Raw genomic sequence first — 16,203 nt, 5'->3', positions numbered from 1 at the left:
GCACAGGGCTGCATTTGATAGAAAAGACTGTAGTCTCGAGAGACTGACAAAAGGCAGAATTCTGATGTCCCGTTGTTTCCTATGCTGCAGGCACTCAAAGGTAGAACTTGTACTGGTAATGGCCCTGATACCTGTTTCTGTTTGGGATGTTTTTGTAGCTGTGCCACATAAAATTGGACGCATCATTGATGGGAGTCCCGCAGATCGCTGTGCAAAGCTAAAAGTGGGAGACCGGATCTTAGCAGTGAACGGCCAGTCTATCATCAACATGCCTCATGCAGACATCGTGAAGCTCATCAAGGATGCAGGTCTTAGCGTCACCCTTCGCATCATTCCTCAGGAGGGTGAGTGCCTGAGCCGGGGTCCCGGAGCTCACCTGGCTGCGGTCAGGGATATCAGAATGTCCAAAGCTGCTATCCAATATTGAAAAAGTAACACTCTGAGGCAAGCCATATCCTATTTACTCATTACTTGATTCCAAGATAAGCTATATGGGGTTACAGATAACTAGTGTGAATCCCACGGCACCGGGTTATTCACTCAATTCCCTTTGGTCCCTGGAGTACTGTTTTTATGGTTATATTAAGCCAGAACCCATTCAACAGAGATGATAGAGTTACAGATCTGCAGGAAAATATATATATATATCTCCATGTTAACACTTAAGCTCTGGAGGATTCTTCAAAGTCAGATTGATTTTGAAAAGCTTGAGGAAGTTTTGTGGTATAAAGAGAGCTCATTTAGAAAATGTTGCATCTGATAAGAATTTTAAATTCCCACCTAGCCTTTTAAATTTCTCTGTACAAGGACTCCCCCCTGAGGCTTGAGGAGTCATAAGCATCACAACCTACAGCCATGCCGTAAAGAGCAATGAAATTCTGAGCATCAGTTCACTATTTCCAGACACAGTGTGTTCATGACTAGTTTGAGGCTGCTGACTCAGTACTGATACTTGAGGATTCAGTCTTCAGAGCTCACTGGTGATTGGACCACAGTGTCCCACATGGAGAGGGATGCGCTCAGTCACTTTGGACCCCTCTGGTTTCCTCCATCTCCTGATTTCATCTGGGACTATCTAACAAGCAGGCATCAAGTAGCCACCTGACTTTAAATATGAAACAGCTGTCCTCAGCAGAGATGATCTTGTCCCACCAGGGGGCATTTGGAGATGCCTGGAGACCTTATTGGTTGCCATGTCTGGGGTGGGGATGCTATTGCTCTCCAGTGGGGAAAGGACAAGAATGCTTCTCCGTACTCATCCTACAGAGCACACGACAGCCCACCACAGCCTGGAATCACCTGGCTCCAAGTGTCCACGGTGCCAAGGCTGATACAGGTGGAAAACAAATTTTTAAATGTAGGGTGGGAGCAAAGAAAAAGGAAAGTGGTTTATAAAGGAACACTAATATATCACTTTTTTGTCACCCAGGGAAAAAAATAACCATTTTAACCTGTTATATGCAGACAACATTATGTATAAAATATTCAGTAGAAGTTAACTTCAAGCAAAATTGGTTGCAAAAACCTGATTTGGTTTTCCCTTTTCCTGTATGAAATATGTCTCTCCTGCTCTTAGTCCAACATAGAGAGATACTTTCAGATAAAAATTTGATGCTATAACAAGAAAGACCAAGAAGCAGTTTTAACAAAGAACAACTTATTAACTTTCCTGTGTCAAATGTTCTTTCTGGAGAACCATGGAGTACAGAGAGGGTTATTAGGAAATAAGACTAACAAGGAACTGAAAAAAGGATTGTGAAAAGCGTTTTGTTTTCTTGTGGTTAATTCCTTAGGGATTAGGATACTGGTAGGACTTCTCATTACAACCAAAATGTAATGGCTAAAACGCTTTGCTTCAGCAAGTAATGATAGAACAAGTAGAATACGTTTTAGAGTCCTTTGAATTATTTTTCGTAGTTTTAATACTTTTTATTGTAATCTTTTCTTCTGACAAAAGATGAGAGATTCTTGTTCATAACCTTGTTCAGCAGCCTTATCATTTATGAAAGAATACTAATTATAGGAGGGTATTAGAACTTGCTAAGTTTAAGCTGTTATCTTAAAGCCTAACAGAAACTAGAAGAACCGTAGCCTTGAGTCATGTGAGCAGGCAGAGGAACCATCTCTGGCCACCTCTTGCCCTTTATCACATGCCAACCTGACTTCATTTGCCTCTTTGGTTTCCCACTGCAGAACTCAACAGCCCCGCTTCAGCACCCAGCTCAGAGAAGCAGAGCCCCATGGCCCAGCAGCACAGCCCCCTGGCCCAGCAGAGTCCTCTGGCCCAGCCCAGCCCGGCCACCCCCAACAGTCCCATCGCCCAGCCAGCTCCGCCTCAGCCTCTTCAGCCTCAAGGACATGAAAATAGGTAAAGTTTCCTCTGTTTTTTCTAATTCTGAATAGTGAGGGAAGTATAAGGAGAGAGTTTGGGACAGGACAGAACGCAGGCAGGAGAAAGATTTTCAAAAAGTAAAAATTACCACCTTTGTGTGATTTAAAGATTGTGTATATGTTATAAACATAGTTTCGTTAGCAAATGTAGATGTTTGTCCTTCACAATAAGAGAAGCTTTCCTGAGTAAACAGTGCATGGTTGCAGATAAGTAAGGGGTTAACTAGCTGAAGAACACATTAAAGAGAGTAAGATAGACAGTATTCAGTAGCATACAGTAAGGCCCTTTGGCAAGAGGGAGCATGCAAGCATGAGAGAGGAAATAAGGCCAGTGTAGGGGGTGAGGAAGCGGGAACATAGGTTGGGGGGACCCACCCTAAAGGGTCCTGTAGACATGTTATAGATTCTGATCTTTATCTTAAGTGTAGCGAAGAAGTTTTTGCAGGGTTTTAAGCTTAGGACTGACATCCTTGGATTAGCTTTGCAAGACTATCTCTCAGTTGGCCCCTTAGAGAGCAGACTGGAGCCTGATCAAGATGAATATGGTTAGATGTGGCCACCAAGTCCACCAAGTCACTGATGGCCCAGAGAATAACGGTGGCATGGAGGAGGAAATGCTGAAGAATTTGTGAGCATGAATATAAGTTAGTCTTTTCACTGCATTTTACCTTATGTCCACCTACCCACAGTCTGATGAGATCCTTCCGTCTCACATCATGAACAAATGTGATCAGGTGCTATGAACTTCCAGAATAAAAGGATGCCATAGAAAATCAATGTCGTCTTCCTATTGAGACTTGTGTGTAACAGGGAGCCTGAATTAGGTGGAGCCATTAAAGACAGAGATGAGGACATGCTCCCATGTTGTTTTCACCCTTTCAAAGGAGAAAAATAGAACAACCCACAGGAATATCTCTGAAAACAAAACCCTCACTGGTCCTTTCCGTGATTCTAATGTTTTCTGAACATCTGCTACCCATCTCCTGCCTCCCCTGTTAGTGAAGATGAAGTGAGACCCAGTTTTTGAGTCCCAGAACTCTCTAGGTTTATCACTCAGAATGTTGCAAAGCAAATATTTTCCTTGTGCCACAAGTGTTCTTTCCATGAAGCCCAGTCCTATTCTGATTTCTCCCATTTCCTTTCTTAGAGAAGTAAATGTCTGTTGTCCTCTGCTGTTTATGGTTTTAATATAGTCCAGAGAAGAACAAAGACCAAGCCCCAAAAAGTAAATGATACAGAGGCAAGAATCCGAGAGTCCATAAGAGGATTGTGTCCTGGGTGCCTCGGTAATAAGTCCCCGATGTGCTTGCTTTCACCGTGCATGCTTTGGACAGATCACACTGACTTTCCCCAGGATTCATTTTAGACTTGGGAGGAGGGATCCAAGTGCTCCTGCAGTTCCTGAGCCAGCTTCAGACGCCGCTGCTTCTTGGCTCTGCCTCTGTCAATTAGCTTCCCAGACACAATTCCATCTTCCCTTTGTGGATTAGACTTGCTGGAATCAGGCTCTTGCTTCTGGCCTGGGGTGGGTAATCTCATCGCTGGAGTGTAATAGTTCAGCGGGGAGAATGGCACTGGGGAGAAGCCACTATCCTGTTCCCATCAGCTACTAGTTTCAACAGGGACTCAGCCCCTGTGACAGAAACAGCGGCCTTTGGATGTTTTGTCTGTTTGTTTTTTGTCTGACTTCAGGATAAAATATTTCCTAACTCTGGAATTAACAGATTGATCCAATTTGTTTTATAGATTACTAACAGATATACCCAGGACTCTTAGCTGTTTTTGCTTCAGTAATAGTAAATGTCTCGAATGTGCCCATTCCAATTCTAGGGCCCTTTTCCTGAGACTCACGTTTCCTGGCTTAACTTTTTGATTGCTAGTAGGCAGATCTTTTTCCAAATGAATGAAATAATTCTAAAATCTTACAGAACCGTTTTTCTAGAACCATTTTTCTAGCTTCATTTCAAGATGTTCATGGTGTCAGAGAGAAACTCTGCCTTTTTCTAGATCAGGCTACAGATGTCTGCAAGGCAACTTGTATGCCAAGCACAGTATGAATTTCCTATTAGTTCGTTTGTACAAGTGCCCACCTACATGTCAAATTGAGCCAGTTTCCATGTTAAAGTGAGATAAAATAAAAGGACAATCTGCTTGCAAATTTTCTTATATGAGTTAGAAGAAGTGAATATTTTACCCTATCTTATTTACTCTTGAATTGGCTTTCTCCTGACATGCTGCACACCTCTATTCACTTCTCTCTTAACATCTTTTGGTGTGTGCTCAGGAAACAAAATAATTTTGATATGAACAGAAGCAAAACATTGTTCAAGGAGAAGCATTTTTTGCAAACAACAAAGAGCCCTTGTGTAATATATTCAAAAACTAAGTATAAATAGCAGAGTTCACCTTCCCAGCAAAAGCAATCATTATTTACATGTCTTAAATATCAAGGTCAGTGGAAAGCATTAGAAATTGACTTCTTTCAGAGACTTCGTAAACTCGATGCTGAAGGCTGGAAGCAATTCTTGAAAGGCCCACATGAGGCAAAATCCCACCATAATATCCCCTGCTACAAGAGCAGCATTTTTTGATTCTGGAACTTATACCATAAACTTCTCCTAGAATTTACCATTAGCAATCTGGTTTTATCAACTCTAAAGTCTCTTTAATAATGTAATTACTAGCTACAAAGAGTTACACTAGTATACAACCTACAAAGGTTATCCTTTCACAAGTAAGGGAACTATCATCAGTAAGAGAAATATCAATAACCTCAGATATACAGATGACACCACCCTTATGGCAGAAAGTGAAGAAGAACTAAAGAACCTCTTGATGAAAGTGAAAGAGGAGAGTGAAAAAGTTGACTTAAACACAACATTCAGAAAGCTGAGATCATGGCATCTGGTCCCACCACTTCATGGCAAATAGATGGGGAAACAATGGAAACAGTGACAGACTTTTTTGTGTGTGTGCTCCAAAATCACTGCAGATGGTGACTGCAGCCATGAAATTAAAAGACACTTGCTCCTTGGAAGAAAAGCTATGACCAGTCTAGACAGCAAATTAAAAAGCAGAGACATTACTTACCAATGAAGGTCCGTCTGGTCAAAGCTATGGTTTTTCCAGTGGTCATGTATGGATGTGAGAGTTGGACTATAAAGAAAGCTGAGCTCTGAAGAACTGATGCTTTTGAACTATGGTGTTGGAGAAGACTCTTGAGAGTCCCTTGGACTGCAAGGAGATCCAACCAGTCAATCCTAAAAGGAAATCAGTCCTGAATATTCATTGGAAGGAATGCTGCTAAAGCTGAAACTCCAATACTTCAGCCACCTGATGTGAAGAACTGACTCATTGGAAAAGACCCTGATGCTGGGAAAGATTGAAGGCAGGAGGAGAAGGTGATGACAGAGGATAAGATGGTTGAATGGCATCACCGACTCGATGAACATGAGTTTGAGTAAGCTCCAGGAGCTGGTGATGGACAGGGAAGCCTGGCGTGCTGCAGTCCATGGTGTTGCAAAGACTCAGACATGACTAAGTGACTGAACTGAACTGAAGTAAGGGAACTCTTAAGAGACTTTGAAAAGTAATAATAATAATCCTGAATTTTCCTTAAAATAAACTGTTTCACAAATTCAGAGTAACAACTTTTGCCCTAACTAGTATGTCTTTCACTTAAAAGTTAGCAATACTCATAAAAATGTGTGTATTTTTCTTATTAGAGAATTCTTCAGTGTGTTGTTCAATGTAAAATCCTGACACATGGCACTGTCAAATGAAATTTGAATGCTGAGAGGCAGGCTTGGATGGCAGCTTGTTACAAGTTCTAACTGTCCCTATTTCTAGGCTCTGGGGAGACTCTTAACATTTCACCCTCTTTTGCTGTACTTCATGACACATCTGGTTGAAAAGGAAGCTCGTAATGGATATTTCATACCAGCACCACAGAGATAATGAAAATAAAGTGACTGTGCTATAGCTTAAAACAATGTGACATCTAAACCACCAAGCAAACGATTTCTAGAAAGGAACTGACATCCGCCAACGAATGTCACCATCTAATTCCTTTTGTTTAATTCATGCATTTGCATAGTTGAGTGTCTTTTTCAAAGCGTCTTTTAAATAATTATGTTCTCAGCATGCACACTCTCAGTAGGTGAGTGGACAGCTTGCTGAAGTATAAAGCAGAGCCTGAATTATGCATCTTGCAAAAGGAAAGTGTCACTTCTGTTAGTTAAGCAACTAATGGGAACTACTTAACCCTTTATTAAAATAACTGCATCGCTAACCCCCTCAGTTCAGTTCAGTTCAGTCGCTCAGTCGTGTCCGATTCTCTGCGACCCCAGGAATCGCAGCACACCAGGCCTCCCTGTCCATCACCAACTCCCAGAGTTCACTCAGACTCACGTCCATCAAGTTGGTGATGCCATCCAGCCATCTCATCCTCTGTTGTCCCCTTTTCCTCCTGCCCCCAATCCCTCCCAGCATCAGAGTCTTTTCCAATGAGTCAACTCTTCACATGAGGTGGCCAAAGTACTGGAGTTTCAGCTTTAGCATCATTCCTTCCAAAGAAATCCCAGGGCTGATCTCCTTCAGAATGGATTGGTTGGATCTCCTTGCAGTCCAAGGGACTCAAGAGTCTTCTCCAACACCACAGTTCAAAAGCATCAATTCTTAGGTGCTCAGCTTTCTTCACAGTCCAACTCTCGCATCCATACATGACCACTGGAAAAACCATAGCCTTGACTAGACGGACCTTTGTTGGCAAAATAATGTCTCTGCTTTTCAATATGCTATCTAGGTTGGTCATAATTTTTCTTCCAAGGAGTAAGCATCTTTTAATTTCATGGCTGCAGTCACCATCTGTAGTGATTTTGGAGCCCAGAAAAATAAAGTCTGACACTGTTTCCACTGTTTCCCCATCTATTTCCCATGAATTGATGGGACCAGATGCCATAATCTTCATTTTCTGAATGTTGAGCTTTAAGCCAACTTTTTCACTCTCCACTTTCACTTTCATCAAGAGGCTTTTTAGTTCCTCTTCACTTTCTGCCATAAGGGTGGTGTCATCTGCATATCTGAGGTTATTGATATTTCTCCCGGCAATCTTGATTCCAGTGTGTGCTTCTCCCAGCTCAGCGTTTCTCATGATGTACTCTGCATAGAATTTAAATAACCAGGGTGACAGTATACAGCCTTGACATATTCCTTTTCCTATTTGGAACCAGTCTGTTGTTCCATGTCCAGTTCTAACGGTTGCTTCCTGACCTGCATATAGGTTTCTCAAGAGGCAGGTCAGGTGGTCTGGTATTCCCAACTCTTTCAGAATTTTCCACAGTTTGTGGTGATCCACACAGTCAAAGGCTTTGGCATAGTCAATAAAGCAGAAATAGATGTTTTTCTGGAACTCTCTTGCTTTTTTGATGATCCAGCGGATGTTGGCAATTTGATCTCTGGTTCCTCTGCCTTTTCTAAAACCAGCTTGAACATCTGGAAGTTCTCAGTTCACATATTGCTGAAGCCTGGTTTGGAGAATTTTGAGCATTACTTTACTAGCGTCCAAGCCCCAGATAAAAACACATCTATTGCCATTTACTGTCAGTGTGTCCTCAACAAATCTTAGATTATACTAATGGCAGTTGTTCAGGTGAGTCATTCTTTAACATGTTTAATACTCCTCAGACCATAAGTCAGTAAAAAACAAATAAAACCAGAACTCATCTAGTCTTAGATGGTGAGAGGTAAAAATTCTGCTGGTTTTGAACCCCTTTTCCTGAGACATTTGAGTTTTTCCTTGTTGCTAAACATTTTCTCAAATCCTCCATATTAACTCTAGATAAATTTATTATTATACAGAATGTATTTTTTAATTGACCTATATCTCTGAGTAGCTCATTATGTAGAACACTGTTCTGGCAATTGGCATTGAACAATAGAGTTCAGTAGCCTCTACACATGGTAATAATTTTTTTGCTTTATCTTATTAATGATCCCATACTGAGCTCCTAAGAATTGATGCTTTTGAACTGTGGTGTTGGAGAAGACTCTTGAGAGTCCCTTGGACTGCAAGGAGATCCAACCAGTCCATTCTGAAGGAGATCAGCCCTGGGATTTCTTTGGAAGGAATGATGCTAAAGCTGAAACTCCAGTACTTTGGCCACCTCATGTAAAGAGTTGACTCATTGGAAAAGACTCTGATGCTGGGAGGGATTGGGGGCAGGAGGAGAAGGGGAGGACAGAGGATGAGATGGCTGGATGGCATCACTGACTCGATGGACGTGAGTTTGAGTGAACTCTGGGAGTTGGTGATGCACAGGGAGGCCTGGTGTGCTGCGATTCCTGGGGTCGCAGAGAATCGGACACGACTGAGCGACTGAACTGACTGACTGACTGAATGGTAGGCATTGACTGCTTCAGCCCTTTTGGAACCTGGAAACTCCTCATTTTAGAGCAAGTTGGATCTACAAAACAGAACTTAAAAACTAGTTTTGGCCTCTTTTGCAAAGAGTCGGACATCACTGAGCGACTGAACTGAACTGAACAGTGACTTTCTGCCTGATTTGTAGTTAGTGATTATACTTTACTTTCACTCCCTTAACCTCTGTAAGATACTCAAATTCTGCAAGCTAACAGGTTAAACTAACCTTTAATTAGATATTTGTAGGGCTTCACTGGTGTCTCAAATGGTAAATAATCCACCTGCAGTGCAGGAGACCTGGGTTCAGTCCCTAAGTTGGGAAGATCCCCTGGAGGAGGGCATGGCCATCCTCTCCAGTATTCTTGCCTGGAGAATCCCCGTGGACAGAGGAGCCTGGTGGTCTACAATGGGGTCACAAAGAGTCAGACATGACTAAGAGACTAAGCACACAGCACAGGGTATTTAGAGATCACTTAAATTGTCTTTTCATGAAGTAATGAATGCTGTGTATGTGTGAGAAAGAGCGAGAGAAAAAGAGAAAAACTCAAAGAGTTTACTGATATTAAGACAATCTGCTGTTTGGGTATGTATAGTTAAGTATGTGAGTTAAGCTGCAGTGGCACAGCTTTTAAACTATCAAGTCAAAGAAGGTGGTCCATAAAGTTCTGATTCACCATCACTTTTACTTTGATGTCTTAAGTGGCCAAGTGAAAAGTATATAATAGGGCATTTGTCAAAGATTTTCAAATAATGCTTATCATTTATTTAATCTTCTTGTAATCCTGCATATGCAAAAGAACCACCAATAGGTGTGGCTTGTACATTCTTGGAGGTCCTAAGATTATTCTAATCTCTTTAGAATCCTGAGATACCAAAGCAAGTTTCATTTTCCTTCATCTAGTTACAGGTCAGAAGTAAAAGCGAGGCAAGATGTGAAACCAGACATCCGACAGCCTCCATTCACGGACTACAGGCAGCCTCCACTGGACTACAGGCAACCCCCAGGAGGGGACTACCCGCAGCCCCCACCCTTGGACTACAGGCAGCCTCCGCTACTGGACTACAGGCAGCACTCCCCAGACACCAGGCAGTTCCCTCTGTCAGACTACAGGCAGCCCCAGGTACCTCAAAGACCCCACTGTGTTCATTTAATTTTTCTAATCAGCAGACCTGTACTTCTCACACACACACACACACAACTCAGGTACATTTATTTATGGTGCTCAGCAGCGGTGAATGAGAAAATTCAGAGAGATAATACCACTAAGGCCTATGTGCAGTAGTTACATGTTTTCCACATAAATGGATAAGAACTAAAGTCCACAAGCTACGCAGCAGTTATTTTAATGACCAAGGAAACTGTTCTGATCTGCTCAAACCTTTGGAATTTTGTCTTGAAGTCAGATTACTCCTCACGATATCTCGTCAGTTGGATCACAGTAACTATGAGAGAGGAGAACAGAGGGACTGACCGCAGAAGCTTCTCTGATATTAAACAATTGTTCATTCCATTTTCTCCCCAACCCCAAAGGATTTTGATTATTTCACTGTGGACATGGAGAAAGGAGCCAAAGGATTTGGATTCAGCATTCGTGGAGGAAGGGAGTACAAAATGGATTTGTACGTGCTGAGATTAGCAGAAGATGGGCCAGCAATAAGGAATGGAAGGATGAGGGTAAGAACGTTCTCTTTTTATAGAATTGCTTAATTCTGAAAGAAACACCTATTGTGGTATTCATGCAGTGCTAAAGCCCACTATTAAGCAAACTGACTTGGGGTACATGTTGCCTTCTTTCCATTTCACAGTCCAGTATTCTAAAGGTTTGGCTAAACAATGTTTAAGACTTATCTCTCATTTTCTTTCTTATGTCTTCTAGTTGACAACTCTCAGTATGATGGTTTATGTATATGTTTCTCTAAAGAGCAACTTAAAGAAAATGGACAAAGTAAACAAGTCCAAGAGATACCTTGAAATGCAAATGTGGCTCCATAATCTTTTGTGTGGTTTGAGGATTGAGTTTTCATCTGAGACTGAATCTTTTGAAATTTATTTTTAGCGTCATGCTTTTTTCTTCACATGGTTTTGTGTTTCTTTGAAAATAGTTCTTTTGAGTTGACTGACTTTGGGTTTGATATTGGGCAAAAAGAAGCAGGAGAACAGAGGATGAAGCTTCTTGGATAAATGTTGCCCTTAAAATGGTAGCAGCCAAAAATTTTCCAATTAGAGTGTAAGTTGAGGGTAGATTTTTAATATAATAGTTACTTTGAGGCATCTAGTTGATGCATAACTAACTCTTCACCTAGGGGTACAAAGCAACACTTGACAGAAATATAGAACATTAGTCAGTCTCTCTATAAAATGTCATCCAGGAAGCACACACTAAAGGTTAGTTATTATAAGTAAAATCTAGAATTATTCTCGTCCTCCCTCCTTGCCCTTTAAGTTAATACAGAAAAGCTGTGGTTCTTGAGTTCTAGAGCCTCAGATTCTTCTACTGTTTTACCACCCAATTGCTCTTGGCAATGGAATGAACCTGTTATTCCTGCCACCAGGTCTGCCGTTTCTGTAGTCTCATTTTCGAGTCAGTGAATCATCCACAGTGCAAAAGTAGAAAGTGCAAATGTGTCTATTTTTCTCCCTCCCTTCACAATCCTTTGACAACTGGGGAGTCTCTAGGGGATTTGAACCCAGGCAAGGCTGACTGCAGAGAATAACAGCCCCTGCCCTGATTTAGCCCCAAGCTCCTCTTAACATCCTCTGCAGGTGGTTTTAGGATTAGTCTCTACCTGGTTTCTTGGCTCCCAGCTTCCCTGGGATGGGCAACAGAAGGTCACTTTCTTAACATGCTGCAAAGCCAATTCACAAGTGGTTCAATAGAATGAAATTAATCTTTGCAGTGCAGGTGAACACAGCATAGTGCAGAAGCTGTGAGTTAAATGACCAGAGCTCCGTGAGAGAGGACAACCCCACCACCAGCCCACAAGTGGATTTTAGAGTCGTGGGCTCCAAAAGGTGGCCACAATTTATAACAAATGGTCTAGTTGACTTCTCAATATATTCAGTTCTCCCAAGGCACAGAAGCCTAAATATAGAAGCACTCTTGCGTAAAAATGAATATTCTTTCTTGTAGAATTTAAACCAGAGCAGTAGTTCTCTGCTGTGTGGTCCCCTGGCATCAGCTTCCCCTCGAGGGGACATGTTAGTTAGCAGCACAACATGGAGCCGCATGTCCTGAATGTGCGTCTCAGGGCCACTGAATCAGGAGCTCTAGGATTAAGGCCACCAGGCTGTGTTCGTGCGATCCATCTCCCGATGAATCCGGTACAAGGTGACGTTTGAGAACCACTGAGCTGGAGGGAAGCTGGGGTGACATAGGTGTGGCACAGTGAGGACGTGTGTGACCCAGGCTCTGTTCATTCCCCCTAGATCCTGTCCAGGGAGTTTTCCCGTCCACTGGTTTACCTCAGGTCTCTAAATCCATGTAAAAACAGATTTAGAATTGTGTAGACAGGTGCTCAATTTTATGAAAGCTGTTTTTCTTCTGGCAGGTGATAAAAATTAGTCTTCTACCCGGGTTTCAAAAAATGGTACTTTCACTCTTTGTCAACGATTATAAAAATCAGCAATATTTCCTCATTTTCGGTGTCATTTTTATATAGCAACGTATTCTTCCTGTGTACAAGCTGTCCAAAAGAAGTTATTATGGCCAGTTTTAGATATTATGGGTCTTTATTTTGGACTACTATATACATATATATTTCTAACATTTAATTCTCAAGGAAAACAAGTCACTTGAGAGTCACAGAAATTCTGGGGATCAGATTTTACTGGTTGATTTTATCTCTGATCTTTAAAATAAGGCTAGGACTTGTCAGGGATGACTTTTTTCTACTGTTATGGTTATACTTAATATTCAGACTTTTTTTTTTTTTTTTTTACTCATGGATTCTTATGGCACCAACAGAGAACTTGTCTAGGGTAACAAACTCCATGTCAGGGAAGAAAACTACTTCACCATATAAGTTCAGAAGTACTTATATTAGCTACTTTGAATGTGATAAATATTTTGTTATCTACAAAATTAAAGATCAGCAATTGTTCTTGATCATAGCACATAATTAATTCAGATTTTATTTTCATGTTTGATATCAAATTTCATCACTTAAAGCTAATCTTTTCTACCTTCATTAGTATTTACTAATTAGCAATAATGTTTATTTCACAGATATGTTTAAATTATTTCAGCAAGGAACAGGATAGATTAATATTTGCACAACTCAGTGGTTTGATTACTTTAAAATCATGCATAAACTGGATAACATATAGGTTACCAATATGGGAATTTAACAAACAAAAGTAATTAGGAATTCATTTTTCATCTTACTATAACATCCCCCCTTTATACCATTGTTGCCCAGGTCTATATCTGTGTATATATGAATCTGGGCAACAGTGGTAAGATCTACATATTTATTTATATATATATATATATATATCTTAAAAATCTGTGCAGATGATCCTTATAAGGCAGCTGCTCATTCCATGGGTATTATGGCTTGGTTTAGAAAGTTCCAAGACCTCTGAGAAAAGTAGGTGAACTAGAGATGCAAGAGCTACATTAAAAATAAGTTCAAGACGAGAAGCTGCCGCTGCTGCTGCTAAGTCACTTCAGTCGTGTCCGACTCTGTGACCCCAGAGACGGCAGCCCACAGGCTCCCCCGTCCCTGGGATTCTCCAGGCAAGAACACTGGAATGGGTTGCCATTTCCTTCTCCAATGCATGAAAGTGAAAAGTGAAAGTGAAGTTGCTCAGTCGTGTCCGACTCCTAGCGACCCCATGGACTGCAGCCTACCAGGCTCCTCAGTCCATGGGACTCTCCAGGCAAGAGTACTGGAGTGGGGTGCCATTGCCTTCTCCCAAGACGAGAAGCTAGCACAGGTTTTTCCCAACCTTTAAACCAGTCAGGCACGTTTCTCCTTGTTAATTGTGATTTCTTCACCTTCATTCTTAATGCATTATTGACTAAACAAGCTCTTCATGATCAAGTAATTTTGGAACACAGTGTATAGCTGCCCCCACCTTTTTTGTGATCGGAAATAGAAGGGAAAATCAGGAAGTATCTGGTAATAGCGTGGTGTCTTAGATTTAGCTCAGTACAGTAAAATTGCCCAACTCAGAATCACTACACAAGAGCTAGGTGATTCTGAAAAATCATTTCATGTAATAGTTAATGAGTTTCTGTGCCTGAGGATTAGGGCTGTAACACTACTTTTGAACACTGAGTTAATGCACAGGTGTTAGCCTCTGAACCTGAGACTTTTCTGGGTGTTTTATGTTAGTCTTGCTTGTAGGACAGTGATGGTTTGTGCCAGTTTAGTAGTACAGGACTTTGCTGAGATTACAGAGAAGCCAGGTAAAGTGAGAGTCAAAGAAGGTGGCTAGCACCAGTGTGAAAGCATCCCCCTTACACTGGGGAGTCTAATAAATGATGCCATAGATATGGATTTGTAAAGAATGTGCTTAGGCATCCGAGTGACCTCCTGGGCATCCAAGAGAAATGCCAAAAATCTTCCCTCCTCAGGGGTTCTCTCATTGATCTGGTGAGAGACAGGTAGGCATATCCCAAAAGTGGGTCCCAGGTGAAGTATTTCACTCTTGTCTTTCTGGGCATCTGCAGCAGGAACAGTTATCTTAGCAGAGATCTTTGGCAAATTAGACTGTCTGACTTTCAAATTGCTTAAGAAGTACTCGCAAAGAACATGATTTTTTCTTCTTCTTCCTTGGAAAGTACTATACGCTTACTCAATTTTTTGGTTAAATAAACACTTTCTTTCCACTTGAAACAAGAGTCAGATCAGGCAAGCATCCTGATAGTACTTTTCCTAGTAAGGTCAATGGATTCCTTCAAAATATGAAAACGTACCAAAAGCAAACCACAATCAGAAAGTAGTGAGGAAAATAATGACTCTTTCTGAGGGTCAAATGTACAAGGCAAGTCTAGATACAGGGGAGAGGATAAGAAAATCTTTTTCAGAAGATCAATTTGATGCTTATTTTAAAAGATTCTAAAAACCCCTTTATCAGAAATGTATAAGTGTAACAATAAATGAATTTAAAGATTTACTAAAAATATAACTATTTTGATCCCTTCTAAACCCACAGCCCTCTCTCAATCTCCAAAAAAAGCAAACATGATGGAAATGGCAACCCACTCCAGTATTCTTGCCCACAGAATCCCAGGGACAGAGGCTACAGTTCATGGGGTCACAAGAGTCGGGCACGACTTAGCAACTAAACCACCACCAACAACCATTTAACATCAATACCTATGAAACAGGAAGGATTATATCTATTAATACCATATAGAGTTGTTGGGAAAGTGTAAGCAGTTTTTCGGGAAGTAGAATTGATTTTTCTTATTAAGACAAAGAAGGGAGGTATTAATTTATGAGTGACTGACATTATTGAGAGACTTATACATGAGAACATGTCATGAAATGGAGCTTGAATAGCATAGTGCAATTAGAATAAACACTACGAAAAACAATGTGAAACATAATTTCATGAAATACTGACTTTATTTAAAAAATTAGCGAGTAGCAAGTTTTGACTTTAATTACTAGCTAATGTTTTAACACTATGTAATAAAAATTAAACACACAAAACAATCTGTAAATGTAGAAAATAAGGGGAATGGGAAATAGAAACATAATCATCTTGTCTGATTGCTCTTCCTTAGTCATTCAAGAAGGGTGACATCAGAAGAGAAACACAAGTGACATTCAGATTTCAAGGAAAAGTTTAAGAAGGGATTAGAACATATTAATAATCTGTTTTTAAAAGAAGACTTTTTAAGTTTATAAAAGAGTCTAATAAAGTTGAGAGGGATAAAATGTTCATAACTGATGAATAAATCTCTGGTACAAAGCTCTTAGGGACACAATCTAATTAAAAACTGAGTATAAATAGAAAGCACAGGCAAAGAATAATGACTGTATGAAGTGATTTACCGGTGAAGCTCAGTGAAGCAGGAATCTAAGAAATCAAGAGACTTCTGGAGGGAAGAGATAGTGCTTAAAGAAAAATCTGAGAGTCAAGTTAGAAGACATCTGAAAAGAGATCAAGTTTGAAAGGTAAAATGTTTCCTTGAATATTTACCTTGAAAAGGTAAACTATTTTCCTGTTTCCATAAAAGTAGAATACATTTCCTATTTCATAAAATGCTTTTTTTATTTTCAAGAAATAGCATCACTTTTTGCTTCCCCACCTTAATAACTGGGTAGTAGCTATCTGTGCCTACTTAGCATTGCATAAACTTATTTATAAAATGGTTTATCTTCTTCCTGAAACTCATATGTGACAAAGTCAACCAGGAGTGGGCCTTGAGATC

General features: G+C 40.6%; 1 protein-coding gene across 18 annotated transcripts in view; it reads left to right on the top strand.

The window, feature by feature from the left end:
- The window catches only part of MAGI2 (membrane associated guanylate kinase, WW and PDZ domain containing 2), a 1,472,356-nt gene that overhangs the window by 1,326,634 nt on the left and 129,519 nt on the right, over positions 1-16,203 (top strand). For all 18 annotated transcript variants that reach the window (XM_086397095.1, XM_086397093.1, XM_086397091.1 and 15 more), the window contains 4 exons: positions 159-344; positions 2,194-2,368; positions 9,714-9,933; positions 10,344-10,487. In XM_086397095.1, the coding sequence (XP_086253221.1) occupies positions 159-344; positions 2,194-2,368; positions 9,714-9,933; positions 10,344-10,487 (725 nt within the window). The remainder of the gene's footprint in view (positions 1-158; positions 345-2,193; positions 2,369-9,713; positions 9,934-10,343; positions 10,488-16,203) is intronic.

Source organism: Bos grunniens, chromosome 4, assembly GCF_055505025.1.
Source record: "Bos grunniens cultivar Pamir isolate PY7600 chromosome 4, Bosgru_T2T1.0, whole genome shotgun sequence".
In the NCBI taxonomy this organism is placed as follows: Eukaryota; Metazoa; Chordata; class Mammalia; order Artiodactyla; family Bovidae; genus Bos; species Bos grunniens.
The sequence above is the reverse complement of the archived record's forward strand: the minus strand, read 5'-3'. Positions and strand labels throughout refer to the sequence as shown.